Source organism: Symphalangus syndactylus, chromosome 23 (assembly GCF_028878055.3).
Source record: "Symphalangus syndactylus isolate Jambi chromosome 23, NHGRI_mSymSyn1-v2.1_pri, whole genome shotgun sequence".
Classification (NCBI taxonomy): Eukaryota; Metazoa; Chordata; class Mammalia; order Primates; family Hylobatidae; genus Symphalangus; species Symphalangus syndactylus.
In genome coordinates, this window is record NC_072445.2 from 67,667,638 (window position 1) to 67,688,168 (window position 20,531).

Here is a 20,531-nt window from a genome sequence, read left to right on the forward strand (position 1 = left end):
CACCCCCACAAACGGCGTCCAAGACCCTGCCCAGGATGCGGGAAACCTTTGCCACCCGCTGGAGAGCCCACTGCAAATGGGTCTTCAGTTTCCAGCTCCCACCTCCAAAGGGTACTCGACGCCTCTTCCCGTCCCTAGGAGGCGAGGACCCTGTTCCGAGGCAGCCCCTCCCCCTGGTTCCGGGGCCCCCGGTCCCCAGCCCCCCTCGAGGGTCCAGAGTGGGCGGGTCGGGGTGGGGATTGCGGCGTGAGCGGAGGACCCAGCGCCAGGGGTCGCCCGCGCCCGTGGATCGGGCAGGGGGCTGCGGCTGAGCCCGAGGCCCGGGCACCGCACTCACCGCTGGACCACGGGGCCGGCCGCCCACCCAAGACCCAGCGGCAGCAGCAATAGGGCGAGCGCCCCCACACCTCGCACCGCGCCCCGGCTCCCCCTCGCGGTGCCGCAGTCCCAGCCGCACCGCCCCCGCGGCCGCAGCCCCGCCCGTCATGACGTCACCGGGCAGGGCGGGTCCCCGGGTATAAAAGACGGAGCTGGGGGGCGGCGGCAGGTCTCTGCGCAGCCCAGCCGGCCGGTCCACGCCGCGCACCGCTCCGAGGGCCAGCGCCACCCGCTCCGCAGCCGGCACCATGCGCGAGATCGTGCACATCCAGGCGGGCCAGTGCGGCAACCAGATCGGCGCCAAGGTGGGCTCACCGCCACGGAGGGGCCCGGGATTGGGACCGCGGGTGCGGGCTGGGGCCGGGGCGGGAGCTGGAGGCCGCGGCGGCCCCGGGCTGGCCCGGTGCACATTCTGCGGCGAGGCCGCCGGGCGGGGCCTGGGAGGCTGCATGACCCGCCAGGATGCCCGCAGCGCCGTAGCTGTGTGTGCGTTTAATCGGGGCGCTTTCGATTTCCCTGGGACACAGCCCTTCTGCGGGACGCGGTTGGCATTCCCCTGGGTGTATTTGTCTCAGAAACTTGGGTCGGGGCTACGGTCATATTTATTGCGCTAGCTTCGTGTGAATTTAATTTGTATATTTTTCTCTACGGTTTGAATGAAAACATGCAGTGTCACTGGACTGACAGATGTAATAGAGGCTTCCCTTTGGGTCGTACAGGCGAGGGTGTTAGACAAATTCCCTTGCTCGGGCACTGTCTTGACATGATGACATACAACGCGATAGTCTTGCTGCCAGTCCCCGAGGCGGCAGGTGACTGCGCTGGGTGGGGGCTGCAATTACCGACCGCTGTGTGGGAGGCAGCAGCGGGTCTGGTGCATGGGTGGGGGCGGGCGCCAGTACAAGGACGTGGTCTCTTTGAGAACCGCCATGTTGCCCACCCAGCCTCCCCGCCCCCTCCCTGCCGCAAATTCACAATGGAGCCAGCGCCCTCACGATGGCCAGCTCCTTCCACTGCCGCCCAGGTGCCCTCCCAGGCTCCTGCTGCCCTTCGCTCAGTCCCTCGGGTGGTCAGTGCCAGCATGTAGATCGGTGGCTTAAACCTGCACTGTTGCAGGGGTGCCTGGGATCTGTGCCAAGAGAGCTTGTTCCCTGGAGGCAGCCACAGAGTGGGTCCCCCTGTCCTTGGTCCTGCCACGACCCATCAATCATCCCGGATGCAATGGCATTCAGCCCTGCCTGGGGTGACAGAGCCTCCCTGTACCCCTTCTCCACTTCTCTACTCTCCCCACCCTCTCCCTAAAAGGGCATCTGCTGTGTCCCCTCCTCCTCCAGGGCCCCTCCCAGCCTTTCAGTCTATCCCCATAATATGGCCGATGCTCTGCAGATTTTCAAGCCCCTCAGCAGCGGCTGCTGCAGGAAATAGGGGGTGCAGCTCTTTGCTCTCTCTCTAGCATTTACTGACCACAAAAGCCCCTGTTCCAAGGACATGGGAGGAGGACAAGGCCATCCTTAGTGACATTCAGGATGCCGGGCCATGGTGTGGTTCCTTTTTCATTTCAGTTTTGGGAGGTCATCAGCGATGAGCATGGCATCGACCCCACAGGCAGTTACCATGGAGACAGTGACTTGCAGCTGGAGAGAATCAACGTGTACTACAATGAGGCTGCTGGTGAGTAGCAGGATGTGTGCGCCCAGGAATCCTTGCTTTCCATGATGTGGGAGATGAAACATCCTAGGAACATGCACGTGACAAAGGCATGCTTCTTGCATATTCATTTCAAATGCCAACTGCTGGAAAAACATGCTTTGTGGTTTCGTAAGATTCCTGCCAGTTTGCCACGGCTAAGCACACTCAGGACCTCCTTTTTCTTAAAAGCAGAAAATCTCCTGTTCTCCTTTTGTCTCAGATGCTGGAATTGAATGCTGCTGTGAGTCGCTCCCCAAGCACAGGTCTGAGGCAGTTCTCGTTTTCTGCAGGTAACAAATATGTACCTCGGGCCATCCTGGTGGATCTGGAGCCTGGCACCATGGACTCCGTCAGGTCTGGACCCTTCGGCCAGATCTTCAGGCCAGACAACTTCGTGTTCGGTATGTAGTCATGATCACTGGGAACTGGCCAAATGACACACCTTCTTCCTAACAGCCCTGCAAAGCACAGTTCTTAGTGTTCAGTGCCAAGGTGACACTGTCCACGGTAGCCCCGAGTCCTGGCCTAGCTCCACGCAGCGTATGGGTGGTCATGGCTCACAGATCAACGCCAGCCTGCAGAGGGCTGCCGCAGCCCTCCCATTGCAGAGCAGCCTCAGACTGGAAGAAAGAAAGAGCAAGGAAAAGCTTCAAGCCAGGCTTCACAGGCTATAGGCAACTTGAAAGGACTTCAAAGAGCCAGGGGCCAAAAGCACAGGTTATGACCAGAGCTAGACAGATGCTGAGGCCACCTTCTCTGCTGGTCACACTGCCTTCACCTTGCCTGTTTAATTGTACTTGAGTATAAAGAGAATGCCTCTTAAAAATGTATATATTAGGCTGGGCGTGGTGGCTCACGCTTGTAATCCCAGCACTTTGGGAGGCCGAGGCGGGCGGATCACAAGGTCAGGAGATGGAGACCACAGTGAAACCCCATCTCTACTAAAAATACAAAAAATTAGCCGGGCGTGGTGGCGGGTGCCTGTAGTCCCAGCTACTCCGAGAGGCTGAGGCAGGAGAATGGCGTGAACCCGGGAGGCGGAGCTTGCAGTGAGCCGAGATCACGCCACTGCACTCCAGCCTGGGCGACAGAGCGAGACTCCGTCTCAAAAAAAAAAAAAAAAAAAAAAAATGTATATATTTCAGAACCAATTCAGTTTTCTAACCCTATCTTCTTCCTCAATCAATAGCCTCAGATGAGCTAAACTTAATTCTTACTTTATTATGATCCCCAGTGTTTTTGAGGTCACTGACATAGAAAAATATTTCTTCAGGTAAAAGAAGAGTATTCAAAAGAGAAGAGTCTGCCAGTCTAAGACCAGTCCTACCTTCTCCTCCATAGTCAAAATGACAGATTTTGAAATTCCTTATGTTTTAGTGTCTAATGTTCACTTTCCCTCTGGCAGGCCAGAGCGGAGCCGGGAATAACTGGGCCAAGGGCCACTACACAGAGGGAGCCGAGCTGGTCGACTCGGTCCTGGATGTGGTGAGGAAGGAGTCAGAGAGCTGTGACTGTCTCCAGGGCTTCCAGCTGACCCACTCTCTGGGGGGCGGCACGGGGTCCGGGATGGGCACCCTGCTCATCAGCAAGATCCGGGAAGAGTACCCAGACCGCATCATGAACACCTTCAGCGTCATGCCCTCACCCAAGGTGTCAGACACGGTGGTGGAGCCCTACAACGCCACCCTCTCTGTCCACCAGCTGGTGGAAAACACAGATGAAACCTACTCCATTGATAACGAGGCCCTGTATGACATCTGCTTCCGCACCCTGAAGCTGACCACCCCCACCTACGGGGACCTCAACCACCTGGTGTCGGCCACCATGAGCGGGGTCACCACCTGCCTGCGCTTCCCGGGCCAGCTGAACGCAGACCTGCGCAAGCTGGCGGTGAACATGGTGCCCTTCCCCCGCCTGCACTTCTTCATGCCCGGCTTCGCGCCCCTGACCAGCCGGGGCAGCCAGCAGTACCGGGCGCTCACGGTGCCCGAGCTCACCCAGCAGATGTTCGACTCCAAGAACATGATGGCCGCCTGCGACCCGCGCCACGGCCGCTACCTGACGGTGGCTGCCATCTTCCGGGGCCGCATGTCCATGAAGGAGGTGGACGAGCAGATGCTCAACGTGCAGAACAAGAACAGCAGCTACTTCGTGGAGTGGATCCCCAACAACGTGAAGACGGCCGTGTGCGACATCCCGCCCCGCGGCCTGAAGATGTCGGCCACCTTCATCGGCAACAGCACGGCCATCCAGGAGCTGTTCAAGCGCATCTCGGAGCAGTTCACGGCCATGTTCCGGCGCAAGGCCTTCCTGCACTGGTACACGGGCGAGGGCATGGACGAGATGGAGTTCACCGAGGCCGAGAGCAACATGAACGACCTGGTGTCTGAGTACCAGCAGTACCAGGACGCCACGGCCGACGAACAAGGGGAGTTCGAGGAGGAGGAGGGCGAGGACGAGGCTTAAGAACTTCTCAGCTCAATCGTGCATCCTTAGTGAACTTCTGTTGTCCTCAAGCATGGTCTTTCTACTTGTAAACTATGGTGCTCAGTTTTGCCTCTGTTAGAAATTCACTGTTGATGTAACGATGTGGAACTCCTCTAAAAATTACAGTATTGTCTGTGAAGGTATCTATACTAATAAAAAAGCATGTGTAGAAAACCTTGTGGTCTCTGTTCTCACTTCAAATAATTTTATTCTTTCTCTAAATGCTTAAGTATAAAGTTTCAAGGTTTAACTTGTTACTGTTGTGGTAATCAAAGTTTAATTTTAATAGCAATGTAGGATTTCTGCTTTAGTGTTTTAATTAGTAGCATTCCTGCCCTTTTAATACAGAGTGATGAAAATATATATTTTGTTTACCTTTACTGGTCCAAAGTATTCATCTCTCAAAAGTGAACCAGGAGAGGGATATGGGGTAAAGCAGACCTGCCCCTATCTGCTGCTGTTCTGGACATCCTATCATCTTAGAATTGAGGACCTCGGGCACGGACTCTCCCTATTTCTCTTTGAATATGATAGATAAACACAAATAAAAACACAAGTGAAGCTTGAACCTCTCAGATAAAAGGTACAGTATAAATTCAAGATGTCTTAACATCTGCAACATTAACACTCACATTCTCCACCTAAAATTTATTTGAAAATAAATTATGGCAGGAATTCACCTGTTAAGACAATGGTATAACTTGTCACAACTTCATGTTAGAAAATCGGATTTGCCGGGCGCAGTGGCTCACGCTTGTAATCCCAGCACTTTGGGAGGCCGAGGCGGGCGGATCACGAGGTCAGGAGATCAAGACCACGGTGAAACCCCGTCTCTACTAAAAATACAAAAAAATTAGCCGGGCGTGGTGGTGGGCGCCTGTAGTCCCAGCTACTCGGAGAGGCTGAGGCAGGAGAATGGCATGAACCCGGGAGGTGGAACTTGCAGTGAGCCGAGATTGCGCCACTGCACTCCAGCCTGGGTGACAGAGCGAGACTCCGTCTCAAAAAAAAAAAAAAAAGAAAATCGGATTTAATTTTCATAGCTATTGAAGTTAGAGGCTTTATTCCTTTTTTATTTTTTAAAGACAAGGTCTTACTCTGTTGCCCAGGTTGGAGTGCAGTGATGCAATTACAGCTCACTGCAGCTTTGAATTGGGCTCAAGTGATCCTCCCACCTCAGCTTCCTGAGCAGCTGGGACCACAGATGTGTGCCACTTCACCTGGCTAATTTTGAAAAACTTTTTTTTGTAGAGCCGGAGTCTCCCTATATTGCACAAGCTGGTCTTGAACTCCTGGGCTCAGGCAATTCTTCTACCTCAGCCTCCTAAAGTGCTGAGATTATAGCTGTGAGCCAAGGTGCCCAGCCTGAAGCTAGAGGCTGTTTTCAATATGTCATTATTCTCATTTGGTTAGGATAAGATTGAAGGGAGGGGTAGAAAGTTTCAAAGGCGGAGAGTTTCAAAGGTATCATGGTAACAGGCAGCAACATGATCAAACCCCACACGAAGGAACCACCGACTCCAGTGTGCATTCTCATTGTAGGAAGTCTTCTGCTAACTTGTTGAATTCATCTGCAAAACGCAAATGCAGGTTGTGTTTGCCTTCTGGCATCAAATGCAGCCTAAAAAAAGGAAGAAAAAACGCTTTGGGTCAATGGCACACCACTTAAGAACAAACCCCTCACTCTCCCCAACATTTCACAACATCTAAAGTGAAAAACTGCCACATTTCCCCCGTGACCACTATCGAGGAGAAAAAACCCATCAACCTTCTAAGAAATATAGTCAGAAACGTGAAACTCTTGGAGTTTATGACCACCTTTGAGGTTGACTATAAGGCAATGACTTAACAGTAGCAGACACACATTATATTTGGAATTGAATCAAGTAACAAATGGTTTGACTGGAAAACGGACTGAGAGTGGGGGAGGTGATTTGGTGGTTACTCTAGAAAAATCCATTTTAAAGAAGCTGATTTTAAGAGAGAAGGTTGGTAAGAAAATAAAAATAAGAAATGTTCATAATGCACTGGGATGGGGCAGGTGAGTTTCTTGGGGTGTTGATGTAGTGGGCAAATGCAAAGCAGAATTCACAGCCTCCCCCAGCCTGCTGCTCAAGGTTCCAAATCACCCTTCCATTTTTGGATTACTGAACAAATACTTCTGAATACAAGCCGCCAGACAAATGGCTGTGAGGGTGGTGAGCCCACGCCAGCAGCCCTGTGCTCCAGGAGCCGCTGCTGCAGCTGTCACGGCTCAGCGTTGTGGCAAACACTGTCCTCGTAAGGCTTCTTCCTTTCAACAGGACTGTGATCAAATGGGACAGGTTTACAGTTTCCTGAATAAATGCAGCCTTCTCTTTGTTCTACATTTGACTTATTAGCTACGAAAGTATAGAAACAGTAAAAGTGGTAAAGCTTCTAGGATGAAAACTTAAGTTCAAGCCACTTTGTCTACAATGATAACTAGACATTAAAAGGACAGTATTAGGGCAGAATGCATTATGTTGCCTAATTTTTTGACTTTCAATACTGGGGGGCTGACAGCTCAGAACCTCAGTAGGTATGAAGGAGGAACTGTGGGGCAGGGAGCTGTGCTTGGAAGATGCTGGGCCTCTCCCAACTCAGCCACCACATTGGGGGTGGGAATGGGGTACCAAGAGAATCAACTTAAACGGAAGACATATTGTTGGGAGCTTTCCGAGGGCCTTGGACAATTAGTAATGCTATTACTACCAACCAGAACATTCTAAATTCAACTTCAACACTATTCAGAAAAGGAGGATGAGCTGCACCCACCCCAAAGATAGGATCCCAGTTGCCTACACAAGGAACAGGGCTTGCGGGGACACTCAAGGCCTTTGTTTTCAGGGAACAGGAAAGAACCAATTGCCAAGGATGCTGAGGTCACAGAAGGTCACGTATAGGCTAAATTGCATCCCCTAATCTGCACTAAGCTGGACCGGGAGGCAGGGAATCCCCAGCCTGCCACATGTGAAGTCTTCCTCTGTAGACAGTCCAGCCCATCTGGCTATGATTTGTTGGTTTCCCATAAGGAAGGAAGGAGACCCTCACTGGGAATCCTTTCTTTCTAGCCATTCAGCACTGTCTGCACTCTTCCTAATCTCTAGATCTTGGGGAAATAAAAATTAGGTTCCCTTCATTAAAATATGGGAGACCTGCTCTGAATGCTGGATGGATGAATGGATGAATGGACAGATGGACAGACAGACAGAAGAGAGTATGAAGACAACTGTTCTCCTTGGTGTCTTTTAAGGGTCATTTCAAGCTCCTTAGCAGCCCTTGCCTCCTTTAGGTCTGACACAGGTTTCACCGCACAGAAACTCTATTGAGTGTTCCCCTTTGGGAACAGGACCACAATAGATGGGCATGAATATTAGCTGTCAAGGCAAGACAGGAGCTCTGTAGCTGACCTAGATTCTCACCCAAGTAACAAAAAGATCTAATCACATGCTCGGTGGAGAGCACTTTTCAAACAATAACATTCTCCGAAAAATTAGTAGGAAACCCCCAACTGCTAAACACGCGGCTCAGCTGGAAACGAAGGGGCCTCAGAGGATGAACACGAGTTCTCTGCCAGGGCAGGTTCCTCATTGCATGTGGCACCTTCAGAAAGAGACATGATTCCAGATATTTCAAGGAACTAGAAGCTGTCTAACCCCAAGGTAAATGTATGGGTCACTTTACCTCTGTTGATATAGCTCTTTTAGGTCAAAATGTCATAGGTGAGATGCTGGCCTCACGATGCTACCTTTCCTGCCCTGCCTGGAGCCCTTTTCGTCTTTAGCTGAACTTTCATCTGTAACTCAGGGAGTTACAGACAGTAACAAGGCCACAAGTAACCTGCTGTGGCGTGCCTTCACCTTGGATCAATGTAACAAAACTTGATCTATGAATCCATAAAGTTGTCAGTAAGTCTGTAATCCGTAGAGTGCCAGTATGTACTTTTGTTTTAACTGGAACCCAAAGCAGGCCGCTGGATCTTTGCACAGGATCTCTTCCAGTGTGAAACTGGGCAGCAACATGGCATATCAGTTCTTCAGGCATTCCTTCTGATGCCATCCAAACCTGGTTGCCAATAGCCCATTTTTATTCAGAAACTAAATATTCTCCTTTTTCATTCTGCTTCTTCTAGAAAGCCCCACCTAAGAAAAAGGTACTAGACTGGGCACGGTGGCTCACGCCTGTAATCCCAGCAATTTGGGAGGCCAAGGCAAGTGGATCACTTGAGGTCAGGAGTTCGAGATCAGCCTGGTCAACATGGTGAAACTCCATCTCTATTAAAAATACAAAAATTAGCCGGGCATGGTGGTGCATGCCTATAATCCCAGCTACTCGGGAGGCTGAGGCAGAATCACTTGAACCCAGTAGGTGGAGGTTGCACTGAGCCGAGATCCTGCCACTGCACTCCAGCCTGGGAAATAGAGCAAGGCTCTATCTCACAACAAACAAACAAACAAACAAAAAGGTAATGGCGGTCAACCCACAAGCTCCTTGCTGCTGATGAAGCTGGGGCTGCCCTGGCGGGCCAGGCTCTCCTCTGGTTAGGGCTGACCAGGCCTTTGGGGATGGTGGGGGCAATAGCTCACTGAGAGGCTCCATTTCTCAAATGCAACCATGTCTCAAGCATTAGACACAAGCATTAGAGGCAAAACTGCCCCAGAGGCTACTTTGTGGGCAGTGTGGCGGCTTGAAGTGGGCTGCTAGAGGACCCTCGGGCTGCTGGGTGGGTGCTTTTAAGTGGTGTATGGAGGACAAAGCCTTTCCAAATCTGCTGTGACTGTGGGGAACTAGTCGGGCCCTGGACTGCAGGAAAGCTTTCTTCCTGTGACAGTTGGATGTAAACTGGAGGCATCATCGTGGGAGGAAAACACTGGCTTTACCAGGCCAGGACATGTTTTGTCTAACCAGCACAGAGTCCACACTGACAGGCTACATCCATCTCCCTGAGTCACAATTCCTCATCTGGAAAATGCGGACAGTAATAGAATCTACCCCTCAGAATCATTCTGAGGATGAATAAGATAGTAGATTCAATGTATGCGGCATAGGGTCCTTGGGTACGTGGTAAGCTTAATAAATGTCTGCTGTTATTTTATTAGCATATTTATATTGTACTTTACAATGTGCAGAATTCCTTAAGGTGTTAATCTGTGCAGCATATTAAACAATGACTGACTCAGGGGAGCACAATTAATCTACATTTGTTGGCTAACACAACACCTCCAACTGGAGGCTTCTTCTCTTAAGAGAGGTTTTAATATAATCTTGTAGGTAAGATTTGTCTGGAAAGGTTCAGACCACACTGTTTTTGAAATATTAATACAAAAGACTCAACTTGATGAGCACTGGCTAATTCTGTGTGCAGTAAATCCTGTAACCAGCCCACAAGCAGCGTGTGGAGCTGACGGTTTTCCCTTCCACCTGAGCAGCAGCTGGGAGGAACTGAAAGCAGCACTGGGAAGAGGAGGGCTGGGATGCCAGTGGTGGGGAACTGTCACGTGGGGCAGTAGCAGAGGAGCGGGCAAACCACTGCGTCCAGGCTGGAGGCAGTCCAGAGTGGAAGCTGCAGCCCTGGCTGCCTGCAGCATCTGCCTCCCCACCGGAACCTGGCTTCACTTTTCTATGGAGCTGAAAATGAACCATTGTCACTGGTGTGAATCTTTTCCACCTAAGCCAATTCATTTCACTCCATCTAGTGGTAAGGCCCCCACTGGCCTGCCTGGGAGGACTGGGGCCATCTTACCTCTGGTGGCCAGATGAAACAGCCAAGGAAGGGGCAGAAAGAGGCCCTTCCTTCCCTTCTGTGGTCCAGACAGAGGACAGTGACTAGCCCACCGCACAGACAACCCAGGCCTGATCCCTCGCCGCCAGCCTGCCAGCACACCCTCTGGTGGACCCAACACAAGGCCCAGAACTCCGCAGAGATGGCATCCATCAGCCCTTCACCCCGTGACTGTACCCTTTGTGTCAACTTGACTTGGCTACAGGGTGCCCAGATATTTGGTCAAACATTTCTGAGTGTGTTCATGAGGGTGTTTCTGGATGGGTTAGCATTTGAATCCATTAACTGAATAAGGCAGAAGCCCTCCCCAGTGTGGTGGGTCTCGTCCAATCTGCTGAAAGCCTGAGTAGAAAAAGAAGGCTGAGAATAGGGAATTCCTTGGCCTTCAGTCTGCGATGTTGGCTTTTTCCTACCTTTGGACTCAGGCTGAAACATTGGCTCTTCCTAGGTCTCAAGCCTCCTGGCTTTCACACTAGAACCACACCATCACCTCTCCTGGCTGTCAGGCCTTCAGACTTAGACTGGAACCACACCTTTAGCTCTCCTGGGTCTCCAGCTGGCCAACTAACTCTGCAGACCTTGGGACTTGTCAGCTTCCATACTCCATGAACCAATTCCCTATAATGAATCTCGTTTTTCTACCTATGTATACATACACACATATACGTATTGTTGGTTCTATTTTTTTTGAGAACCCAAATATGCCCAGATACCTACACTAATAGTGGTGTTGTCTTAGCTATTCAGGAGGCTGAGGCGGGAGCATCCTTTGAGGTAAGGAGGTTGAGGCTGCCAGGAGCTATGATCGGGCCACTGCACTCCAGCCTGGGCAACAGAGCGAGACCTTCTCTTAAAAAATTTAAAAATAACACAAATAATAATGGTGCTGAAAGTTGGAACAGATGGCAACTTGCCTGACCTAATTTCAAGCTATGCCCCAATGTCCTCTGGGGGCCCTATTCACCTGTATCCATACAAGCATTCCATCCTCAAAAGTGGCAGCTACTGTCTGTTGAGTATTTTTTTTTATTTATTTATTTTTGAGATGGGTTCTCATTCCTACGTCCAGGCTGGAGCGCTGTGGCATGATCATGGCTCACTGCAGCCTCCACCTCCTAGGCTCTGGTGATTCTCCTACCTCAGCCTCCTGAGTAGCTGGGACTACAGGTGCGTACCACCATACCTGGCTAATTTCTTGCTTTTTGTAGAGACGAGGTTTCAGCCTGTTGCCCAGGCTGGGTGTGTTAAGTCTTAAATTTAAGTCCAAATGTACAAATACCTCCTCATTCATTCCTCAAAAACTATCTTGAGATGATAGGTATTGTCATGCTCATTTCACACAACAGGTAACAGTGGTACAGAAATATTACACCCAGCACATGGTGACCAAAGCAGCACTCCAACCCGAACCAGCACTCTGACCCCAGCACTCCACCCCGTACCAGCACTCCGACCGGAACCAGCACTCTGACCGGAACCAGCACTCCACCCCACACCAGCACTCCGACCCGAACCAGCACTCCGACCCTGAACCAGCACTCCGACCCTGAACCAGCACTCCACCCCACACCAGCACTCCGACCTGAACCACCATTCAAACCCAAACCAGCACTCCACCCCACACCAGCACTCCACCCCACATCAGCACTCCGACCCGAACCAGCACTCCACCCCACACCAGCAGTCAAACCCAAACCAGCACTCCGACCCACACCGGCACTCAAACTGAGGTCTGTCTGAGTCCCCTGCTGGTGCTCTTAACCCCTCTCCCTCTCCTTTAGTTGACACGAAGCTAAGGTGCCAACTCTGTGCCACATGGACTTTCCCACCGGGTCTGGCCCTCAGGCCTGGGCTCAGAACATGCAGCTGGTCCTGCACTGGTGACCCCGGCCCATCCACAGAGACATGGCCCTCTGTGCACCTCTCGCTCTCCCTCTCTCTCTTTCAACATGCACTCAGCATGTTCAGATGCTCTAGACCACATCCTGGGATAGGCCGTGGACGTTCAACAGGGGAAGAATTGCATTCACGTTAGCAGCTGTTAGAGGTATGAATAAAAAGGCCGGGTGCAGTGGCTCACACCTGTAATCCTGGCACTTTGGGAGGCCAAGGCAGGGGGATTGCTTGATCCCAGGAGTCCAAGACCAGCCTAGACAACATGGCAAGGCCCTATCTCTACAAAAAATACATACACAAAAAATTAGCTAGGCATGGTGGTACGTGCCTATATCTGAGCTACTTGGGAGGCTGAGGTGGGAGGATCACTTGAGTCCAGGAGTTCAAGGCTGCAATAAGCCGTGATCACAGCACTGCACTCCAGCCTGGATGACAGTGCAAGACCTGTCTCTTAAAAAAAAAAAAAAAAAGCCTGTAGTCCCAGTACTCTGGGAGGCTGAGGTGGGTTGATCACTTGAGGCTAGGAGCTTGAGACCAGCCTGGCCAACATGGCGAAACATATGAAAAATACAACTGTCAAACCAACCAACGAACCAAGCGACAACAAAACAGGTCTACCCTGGAGTCATACTCTAATTTTTTCTATTTTCCTCCCTTTCTGATCCTTTATCCCACTTTCTTTTTCTTCCTCTTCCTTCTCCTTCTTTGTCAAATAGAGGATTGAGTTATTATCATTGATCCATACAAAGTCCCTCTCTCATTTATTTTCTTTAATTCCCATCCCCCATTTCTATTCCCCGTCTTCCCACGTGCAACCTTCCTAATATGTTTGATACGCATCTTTTTGTTCGTATGTAGTTTTAGAAAATGTTTATTGTTTTGTGTGCAAAAAAAAATAAAAAAATAAAAATAAAAATAAAGAAGGCCAAGCACAGTGGCTCACGCCTGTAATCCCAGCACTTTGTGAGGCCGAGGCAGGTGGATCACGAGGTCAGGAGATCGAGGCCATCCTGGCTCACATGGTGAAACCCTGTCTCTACTAAAAATACAAAAAATTAGCCGGGCGTGGTGGCGGGCGCCTGTAGTCCCAGCTACTCGGGAGGCTGAGGCAGGAGAATGGCGTGAACCCAGGAGGCAGAGCTTGCAGTGAGCCAAGATCGCGCCACTGCACTCCAGCCTGGGCGACAGCGAGACTCCATCTCAAAAAAAGAAAAAAAAAAAAAAGAAGAAGAAGAAGAAAAAAGGTATGAATAAGGAGCCACATGACCTCAGACAGGTGAGCGAGCAACTGGAGGTGCACGCAGAGGCAAGGAAGCCTCACTGAGGAGCTGCCTGAGGCCTGGCGTAAGGGGTGAGCACACACCCAGGGAGGCAAAGGCAGGGGCTGAGGGATGGAGAGGGGCTGCAGGCGAGGCGAGGGAGTCATCATTTGCAGTCGAGTCTGAAACCCAGAACTGGGCCTCTGGTTCCTGGGATCTGAGCGCCTCCTCAGACGCACTGTGATGGGCTGAATTGTACCCCTCATATTGATATGCTTAGATCCTGACCCCCAGCATCTCAGAGTGTGACCTCCTTTGAGTAGAGTGTTTAAAGAGGTAATTAATTTGAAATGAAGTCCTATGAGTAGGTCCTAATCTATTACGACTGCTGTACTTATATGAGGAAATTTGGACACAGGAGGCAGAAAGGCAAAGCCTGCTCCCCATCACTGCTGTCGTCTGAGCAGCTCTCATTGTGTGTTTCGTATCTCAGACTTCGGCACAAGAGCTTGTCAGAGGAAGGGCTTCAACCGACTAAAAACACAGTTTAAAATCACTGGGCTTGAATGATCTCTAAGGCCCCTTTGCTTAAAATAAAAATAAGCAATTCTTATTTCTTATTTTTCTTCTACCACAAAGAGAGAAGAGAGAAAGAGACAAATTAACATAAGCTGGAAGCAGACCCGGTGAGCCACTCCACCCTTCGTTCAGCCTCCTTCTGAGGCAAGAAAGGCAGTTTGGTGTTTGCTTCACACATAATCTGTATTTCTTGGTAAAAATCTGGGAAGGAGGCCGGGCGTGGTGGCTCACGCTTGTAATCCCAGCACTTTGGGAGGCCGAGGCGGGCGGATCACGAGGTCAGGAGATCGAGACCACAGTGAAACCCCGTCTCTACTAAAAATACAAAAAAATTAGCCGGGCGTGGTGGCAGGCGCCTGTAGCCCCAGCTACTCAGAGAGGCTGAGGCAGGAGAATGGCGTGAACCCGGGAGGCGGAGCTCGCAGTAAGCCGAGATTGCACCACTGCACTCCAGCCTGGGTGACAGAGCGAGACTCCATCTCAAAAAAAAAAAAAAAAAAAATCTGGGAAGGGATAGTCTGTGCCTTTAAGTGTTTGTTATTTTTTTTTTTCAGACAGGGTTTCGGCTCTTGTTGCCCAGGCTGGAGTGCAGTGGCGTGATCTTGGCTCGCTGCAACCTCTGCCTCCCAGGTTTAAGTGATTCTCTGCCTCAGCATCTTGAGTAGCAGGGATTACGGGTGCCCACCGCCATGTCTGGCTAATTTTTGTCTTTTTTTTTTTTTTTTTGAGACGGAGTCTCGCTCTTTCACCCAGGCTGGAGTGCAGTGGCGCGATCTCGGCTCACTGCAGGCTCCGCCCCCTGGGGTTCACGCCATTCTCCTGCCTCAGCCTCCCGCGTAGCTGGGACTACAGGCGCCTGCCACCTCACCCGGCTAATTTTTTGTATTTTTAGTAGAGACGGGGTTTCACCGTGTTAGCCAGGATGGTCTCGATCTCCTGACCTCGTGATCCACCCGCCTCGGCCTCCCAAAGTGCTGGGATTACAGGCGTGAGCCACCATGCCCAGCCTAATTTTTGTATTTCTAGTAGAGACGAGGTTTCACCATGATGGCCAGGCTGGTCTTGAACTCTTGATCTCAGGTGATCTGCCCACCTTGGCCTCCCAAAGTGCTAGGATTACAGGTGTGAGCCTGTAACGGTGTTTTTCTCCTATACTGATGTACTGTGTTGCTAGGAGATGGGCCTAAATTAAACTTTAATTCCTAAATTAAACTTTCTTGTAGACTGACTTTAATTGAAGCTGGCTCTTTAAGGGCACATACCACATTTACTATGTGTGTCACTGTGCAAAACCTGTCATTTCTGAAGCTGGAAGACAATTAACCAGGTCACCTGGTATCTTATTCTAGGCATGTTACCATCATACATATTAAGAGATAAGTGGCAGCTGTGCTATGGTGGAAAAGCACCATATTAGGAGAAAAATCTAAGATTCATTATTTACCAGCTACACAACCTAGAAAGATTGCTTAACATCGCTCAGTGGTGATTTCTCACCTGTAAAATGGATAATATTTTTCATAAATGTGTCATAAATTATAACTAGATACTATATATAAAATACCTTTTAAAATGTTAAGTGCTATATGGAGATATCACTTTGTACACTGCAAACGTATACAATCAAAAGCACAAAAACTGAGATTGTATAAAAAACTTTTGCAGGCCGGGCATGGTGGTTCATGCCTGTAATCCCAGCACTTTGGGAGGCCAAGGCGGGTGGATCACAAGGTCAGGAGATCGAGACCATCCTGGCTAACACCGTGAAACCCCGTCTCTACTAAAAATGCAAAAATTAGCTGGGTGTGGTGGCATATGCCTGTAATCCCAGCTACTCAGGAGGCTGAGGCAGGAGAATCACTTGAACCCGGGAGGCAGAGGTTGTAGTGAGCCAAGATCGCGCCATTGCACTTCAGCTTGGGCAACAGGAGCGAAACTCTGCCTCAAAAAAAAAAAAAAAAAAAAGTTTGCAAGGATTAATAAGAAAGTATACTATTGGAATTTTGTACCATGACCATAACTTAGTATTATAATTTTATAAAGTCTAGTTTGAAAATACCTTTTATTCTCTACTAAATAAATTTATATTTATTTATTTATTTATTTCTGAGACAGAGTCTCACTCTGTCACCCAGGCTGGAGTGTAGTGGCATAATCTTGGTTCACTGCAACCTCTGCCTCCCAGGTTCAAGCGATTCTCCTGCCTCAGCTTCCTGAGTAGCTGGGATTACAGGCGCCCGCCACCATGCCCGGCTAATTTTTGTATTTTTAGTACAGATGGGGTTTCGTCATGTTGGCCAGGCTGGTCTTGAACTCCTGGCCTGAAGTGAACCGCCCGCCTCGGCCTCCCAAAGTGCTGGAATTACAGGTGTGAGCCACTGTGCCCAGCCCCTACTAAATCAATTTAAAAACTCCAAGCTGGGCGCGGTGGCTCATGCCTGTAATCCCAGCACTTTGGGAGGCCAAGGCAGGTGGATCACGAAGTCAGGAGTTTGAGACCAGCCTGGCTAACATCATGAAACCCATCTCTACTAAAAATACAAAAAATTAGCTGGGCGTGGTGGCGCACACCTGTAATCCCACCTATTTGGGAGACTGAGGTGGGAGAATCGCTTGAACCCGGGAGGCGGAGGTTGCAGTTAGCCGAGATCACCCCACTGCACTCCAACCTGGGCGACAGTGTGAGACTCCGATTCCAAAAAAAAAAAAAACTCCTCCATTAAACCTCTTTGTCCACAGGCAATATAATCCTGCCTAACTCCCACCTTTGCTCTTCACGGACTCTATGCTCTCACCAAATGAATTATTTGTTATACAGGCTCATGTGTATTTTTGATTCATGGTTGAAGTGGTATAGGAGGAATGTGTGGAATAAAGAGATGCTGTTAACTTAAAAAATGCTAAATGGATATAGCATTATCCATTATGGATATAGGAATTATAAAGGTTTATGGTAATTGTATTTTATTATAGAAAAGAAACTTTTTTTCCTCATTTAAAAATTCTCTGAGAAATCCGTTGTTAAATATATCCTAGAACAGAGCGATAAGGAAGCAGTGGAGCTGTTTCTGTGCCTGCTTTCCCTGCTGGCCTGGGAGCTTTAGGGACAGGGAATATTACCATTAACCGTGCTGAGCGGGGCTGGCTGTCAGCAGACATCAGAAATTTGGTTTAACAGATTTTTTTAAATTGGGTGGTCAGTGCTTTTATAATGATAAAAAACTAAACTGAAAATTCCCAAATTGTGTGAAACTGTTTCGGTTAATACTGATGGAAATAAATCTAAACTACTACCAAGTGACAGGGCTTAGCACCTATGGGCATGTTTGCCACTCATAAAAGTAAGAGCTGGGCCGGGCGCGGTGGCTCACGCTTGTAATCCCAGCACTTTGGGAGGCCGAGGCGGGCGGATCATGAGGAGATCGAGACCACGGTGAAACCCCGTCTCTACTAAAAAATACAAAAAATTAGCCGGGCGCGGTGGCGGGCACCTGTAGTCCCAGCTACTCGGAGGCTGAGGCAGGAGAATGGCGTGAACCCGGGAGACGGAGCTTGCAGTGAGCCGAGATTGCGCCACTGCACTCCAGCCCGGGCGACAGAGCGAGACTCTGTCTCAAAAAAAAAAAAAAAAAAAAGTAAGAACTGTCTATCTGAACGCACCTTTCCTTCTGGTTATCATCACCCACAGTTCAGGTATTCTGTCTTCCGTGGTACCCTAAATAAAGTGGTGCTACTGACGCATTGGCAAAAAGGGGGGCTGTGTACTCTAAAACTCCAACTTCTCTTGATTCTTTTCCTTCCAGTAGCTTTGCCCATTGACTCCGAGGCTCTGGGGGGGGAGTGTGAAGGTGGTGACAGGACTTACCGTGAGCCTTTCACGTGCTCATGAATGAAGTCGGCATGAAACCGTGGGACCAGAGGATCCTTCTCACCGTGCACAATCAAGGTGGGGCACTGGACCTGGGGCAGCAGGTGCCGGCAGATGTTACCTGAAGGATACATAGCACGAGGAATCTGCTTTAGTGCAACCATTCTACGCGGTCAGAGGAAGTGAAACTCTGAGAGCCCTCCTTGGCCCTCAGTTTCCCTATCTGTAAAAACTGCGTTTTGGATTTGACCGTGCCTGGGTTTCCTTCCAGCTCTAACATTCTTTGGGTTCCCTTTTCTGTTTCTCTCTGTTTCTTGTTTGTTTGCCTGTTTCTGAGTTCTACTAGTAAATAAGTAGCCTGATTTAAATTCACATAAAATAGTAGTAAAATCAAATAAACACCCCACCACTGTATTCCACAGTGGCGGTTCCCACCGTGAAAACAGTGGTAGCTGCTTGACACCTGTAGAGCTTTTCCCTGGAAATCACGTTTCAGATGAGGGTAGGGGCCCCGGCCAGCCCTCAAAGCATATGAACCTCACAGTGAATTTATTATACAACTTGCGCATGGTAAAGCAGCTTCTCCTTATCACTGATGCCTCTGTGACACTCCTGACTAACACACTTTGGAGAGACTGTAAGGACTTACCCCCATTTATGAGAACTTTCCTGAGGCAATAATGGACAGCCTGGGCCCTAGTCCCTGTACTGCAGTTTCCTGCCTCTGTGAGACTGTGGTGGCTCCTTAACCACTGGGAGCTTCAGCCACAAACAGGAACAATCACAGTTCCCTGGGGCTGTTGTGGGGCTAAAAAGAGAGTTGCATCTAAGGTTCCTGGCAGCCCTAAGCTAGCTCTTTCCTTCTCCTCCCTTCCTTCTCTGTGTGTGTCAAGAGGAAGGCACTGCAGCTCTGAGAAGGCTGGGAGAAGCCCCCACAGTGCAGTGCTCCCCTGCCCTGCACGGCCCCAGGCCTTTCCCTCCGCTTCAATGGGAAGTCACTGCCTGCTAAGTGAGAAGGGGACCCGTTGACTAGGGAAATACTTCTCCAGGTCTCTGACACTTCCCTCTCCTGTCCTGAGATGACACACACCAGCCAACTGCATCATCACGTGATGATGATCAAAGTCAATATTCCTGAGTACTCACTTTGTGCCAGGAACTGTTTAAACAATTTCGTATCTGTTAAACACAGTAGTTACACGTTTTAACTCATTCAGCATATAAAAATGTTTGTCCCTTAAGTACTTTTGTAATAACAGTAATACCAACCCTTCATTAGGCACTTACTCTATCTTTGATCCTGCACCAAAGCTGAACAGATAATATCTCATTTCATCCCCGCAACAGCTTTTCGAGGTCACAGATAGGAAACGGAAGCTTCAAGAAGCTAAGTTACCTGCCCAGATCCATTCTAACAGCAAGCCGGGGGCACAGCCAGAATGCACACTCAGGCCCCTCGCACTCCAGAGCCGTGCAAGGCAGTGAATCCCTATGCTATACCAAGCATCCATAACCCTGAGAGGACAGTAGGAAAAAAGGGCTCCTACCAAATTAGTCAGCACAGAAGGGGGACGCATCATGAAGGGTCTCGCTGTGAGACAGTTTATACACTGCTACAGCCTCTGTATCATGAACGTATTTTTGAATTGCTGATTTAACCCTATTTCCACCTTTAAATCTTCCCATCTTTTCACTACTCTCTTCAATAAAACATACAAGTTTACATTTTACAAACGTGCCCTCTTTAATGGAGAACTGTCTTAAACATTGTTTTATGGCATTTTTTTGTTCTAAGAGCAGAGATTTCCAGGGCTGTTTCCATGGGTGGATGCTGCATCTGAACAGGAACATTATAAGGCATAAATTTGATATATTTGCTGTTTTCAACTCAAACCAGAAGAGCGACATTTCCAAATGTCCTTTTCATTGTGAAAGTTTTGGCAGATGATTCACCCAGGAAATGATTACCTAATAGATCAAATTGGTCCTTCAATCACAACTATTTTGTAACAATGCACTCCAAGATTAGATCTTAGCTACTCTATTTTCCAGCAATTAAAAAAAAAAAAGAAAAATGAGATTATAAACATAAATAGCTGTATGAAAATAAACTATAATTCAGAATTTCTTTTAAAGATGTCAATTCTTACTTTAACTGGAAATCTTGTTAATTTTTCAGATAAAGAATAAGAGGCTGGGCACGGTGCTCAGGCCTGTAATCCCAGCACTTGGGGTGGCCAAGGTGGGCAGATCACAAGGTCAGGAGATCAAGGCCATCCTGGCTAACACGGTGAAACCCTGTCTCTACTAAAATACAAAAAAATTTGCCTGCGTGGTGGTGCACACCTGTAATCCCAGCTACTTGGGAGGCTGAGGCAGAGGAATTGCTTGAACCCAGGAGGCAGAGACTGCAGTGAGCTGAGATCATGCCATTGCATTCCAGCCTGGTGACAGAGTGAGACTTCATCTTAAAATTAAAAAAAAAAAAAAATAGGAGATATTTGTTCATAGTTGAGGTCATATCACTTAGTTCTGAAGATGGGGAAAAAAACTGAATATTTTCTTCCTCATA

The 20,531-nt window shown here is 49.3% G+C and overlaps 2 protein-coding genes across 28 annotated transcripts in view; one reads left to right on the forward strand and one right to left on the reverse strand.

Annotated features, from left to right (window-relative positions):
* Positions 1–530: 530 nt before the first annotated feature.
* Positions 531–4,728, forward strand: TUBB2A (tubulin beta 2A class IIa). Of its 23 annotated transcripts, none has more exons than XM_055264677.2 (6): positions 531–683; positions 1,941–2,049; positions 2,358–2,468; positions 3,473–3,699; positions 3,844–4,170; positions 4,246–4,728. In XM_055264677.2, exons 1-6 carry the CDS (start codon positions 627–629, stop codon positions 4,531–4,533), a joined length of 1,119 nt encoding a protein of 372 aa, XP_055120652.1. In that variant the 5' UTR covers positions 531–626; the 3' UTR covers positions 4,534–4,728. The 23 variants fall into 23 exon arrangements, with proteins under 23 accessions (XP_055120652.1, XP_055120661.1, XP_055120658.1 ...); XM_055264686.2 differs by lacking the exon at positions 3,844–4,170 and having other exon boundaries at positions 3,473–3,563; position 3,668; positions 4,171–4,728; XM_055264683.2 differs by having other exon boundaries at positions 3,473–4,081; positions 4,427–4,728.
* A 459-nt stretch (positions 4,729–5,187) lies between these two features.
* BPHL (biphenyl hydrolase like) overlaps positions 5,188–20,531 on the reverse strand; it is a 35,427-nt gene continuing 20,083 nt past the window's right edge. For 3 of the 5 annotated variants that reach the window (XM_055264691.2, XM_055264694.2, XM_055264692.2), the window contains 2 exons: positions 17,957–18,080; positions 5,188–6,175 (listed from right to left, as the gene is read on the reverse strand). In XM_055264691.2, coding sequence (XP_055120666.1) covers positions 6,088–6,175; positions 17,957–18,080 — 212 coding nt within the window. In that variant the 3' untranslated portion in view covers positions 5,188–6,087. Of the gene's footprint in view, positions 6,176–17,956; positions 18,081–19,355; positions 19,475–20,305; positions 20,404–20,531 lie in introns of all 5 variants that reach the window. The other 2 variants (XM_055264690.2, XM_063633001.1) reach the window with 2 other exon arrangements.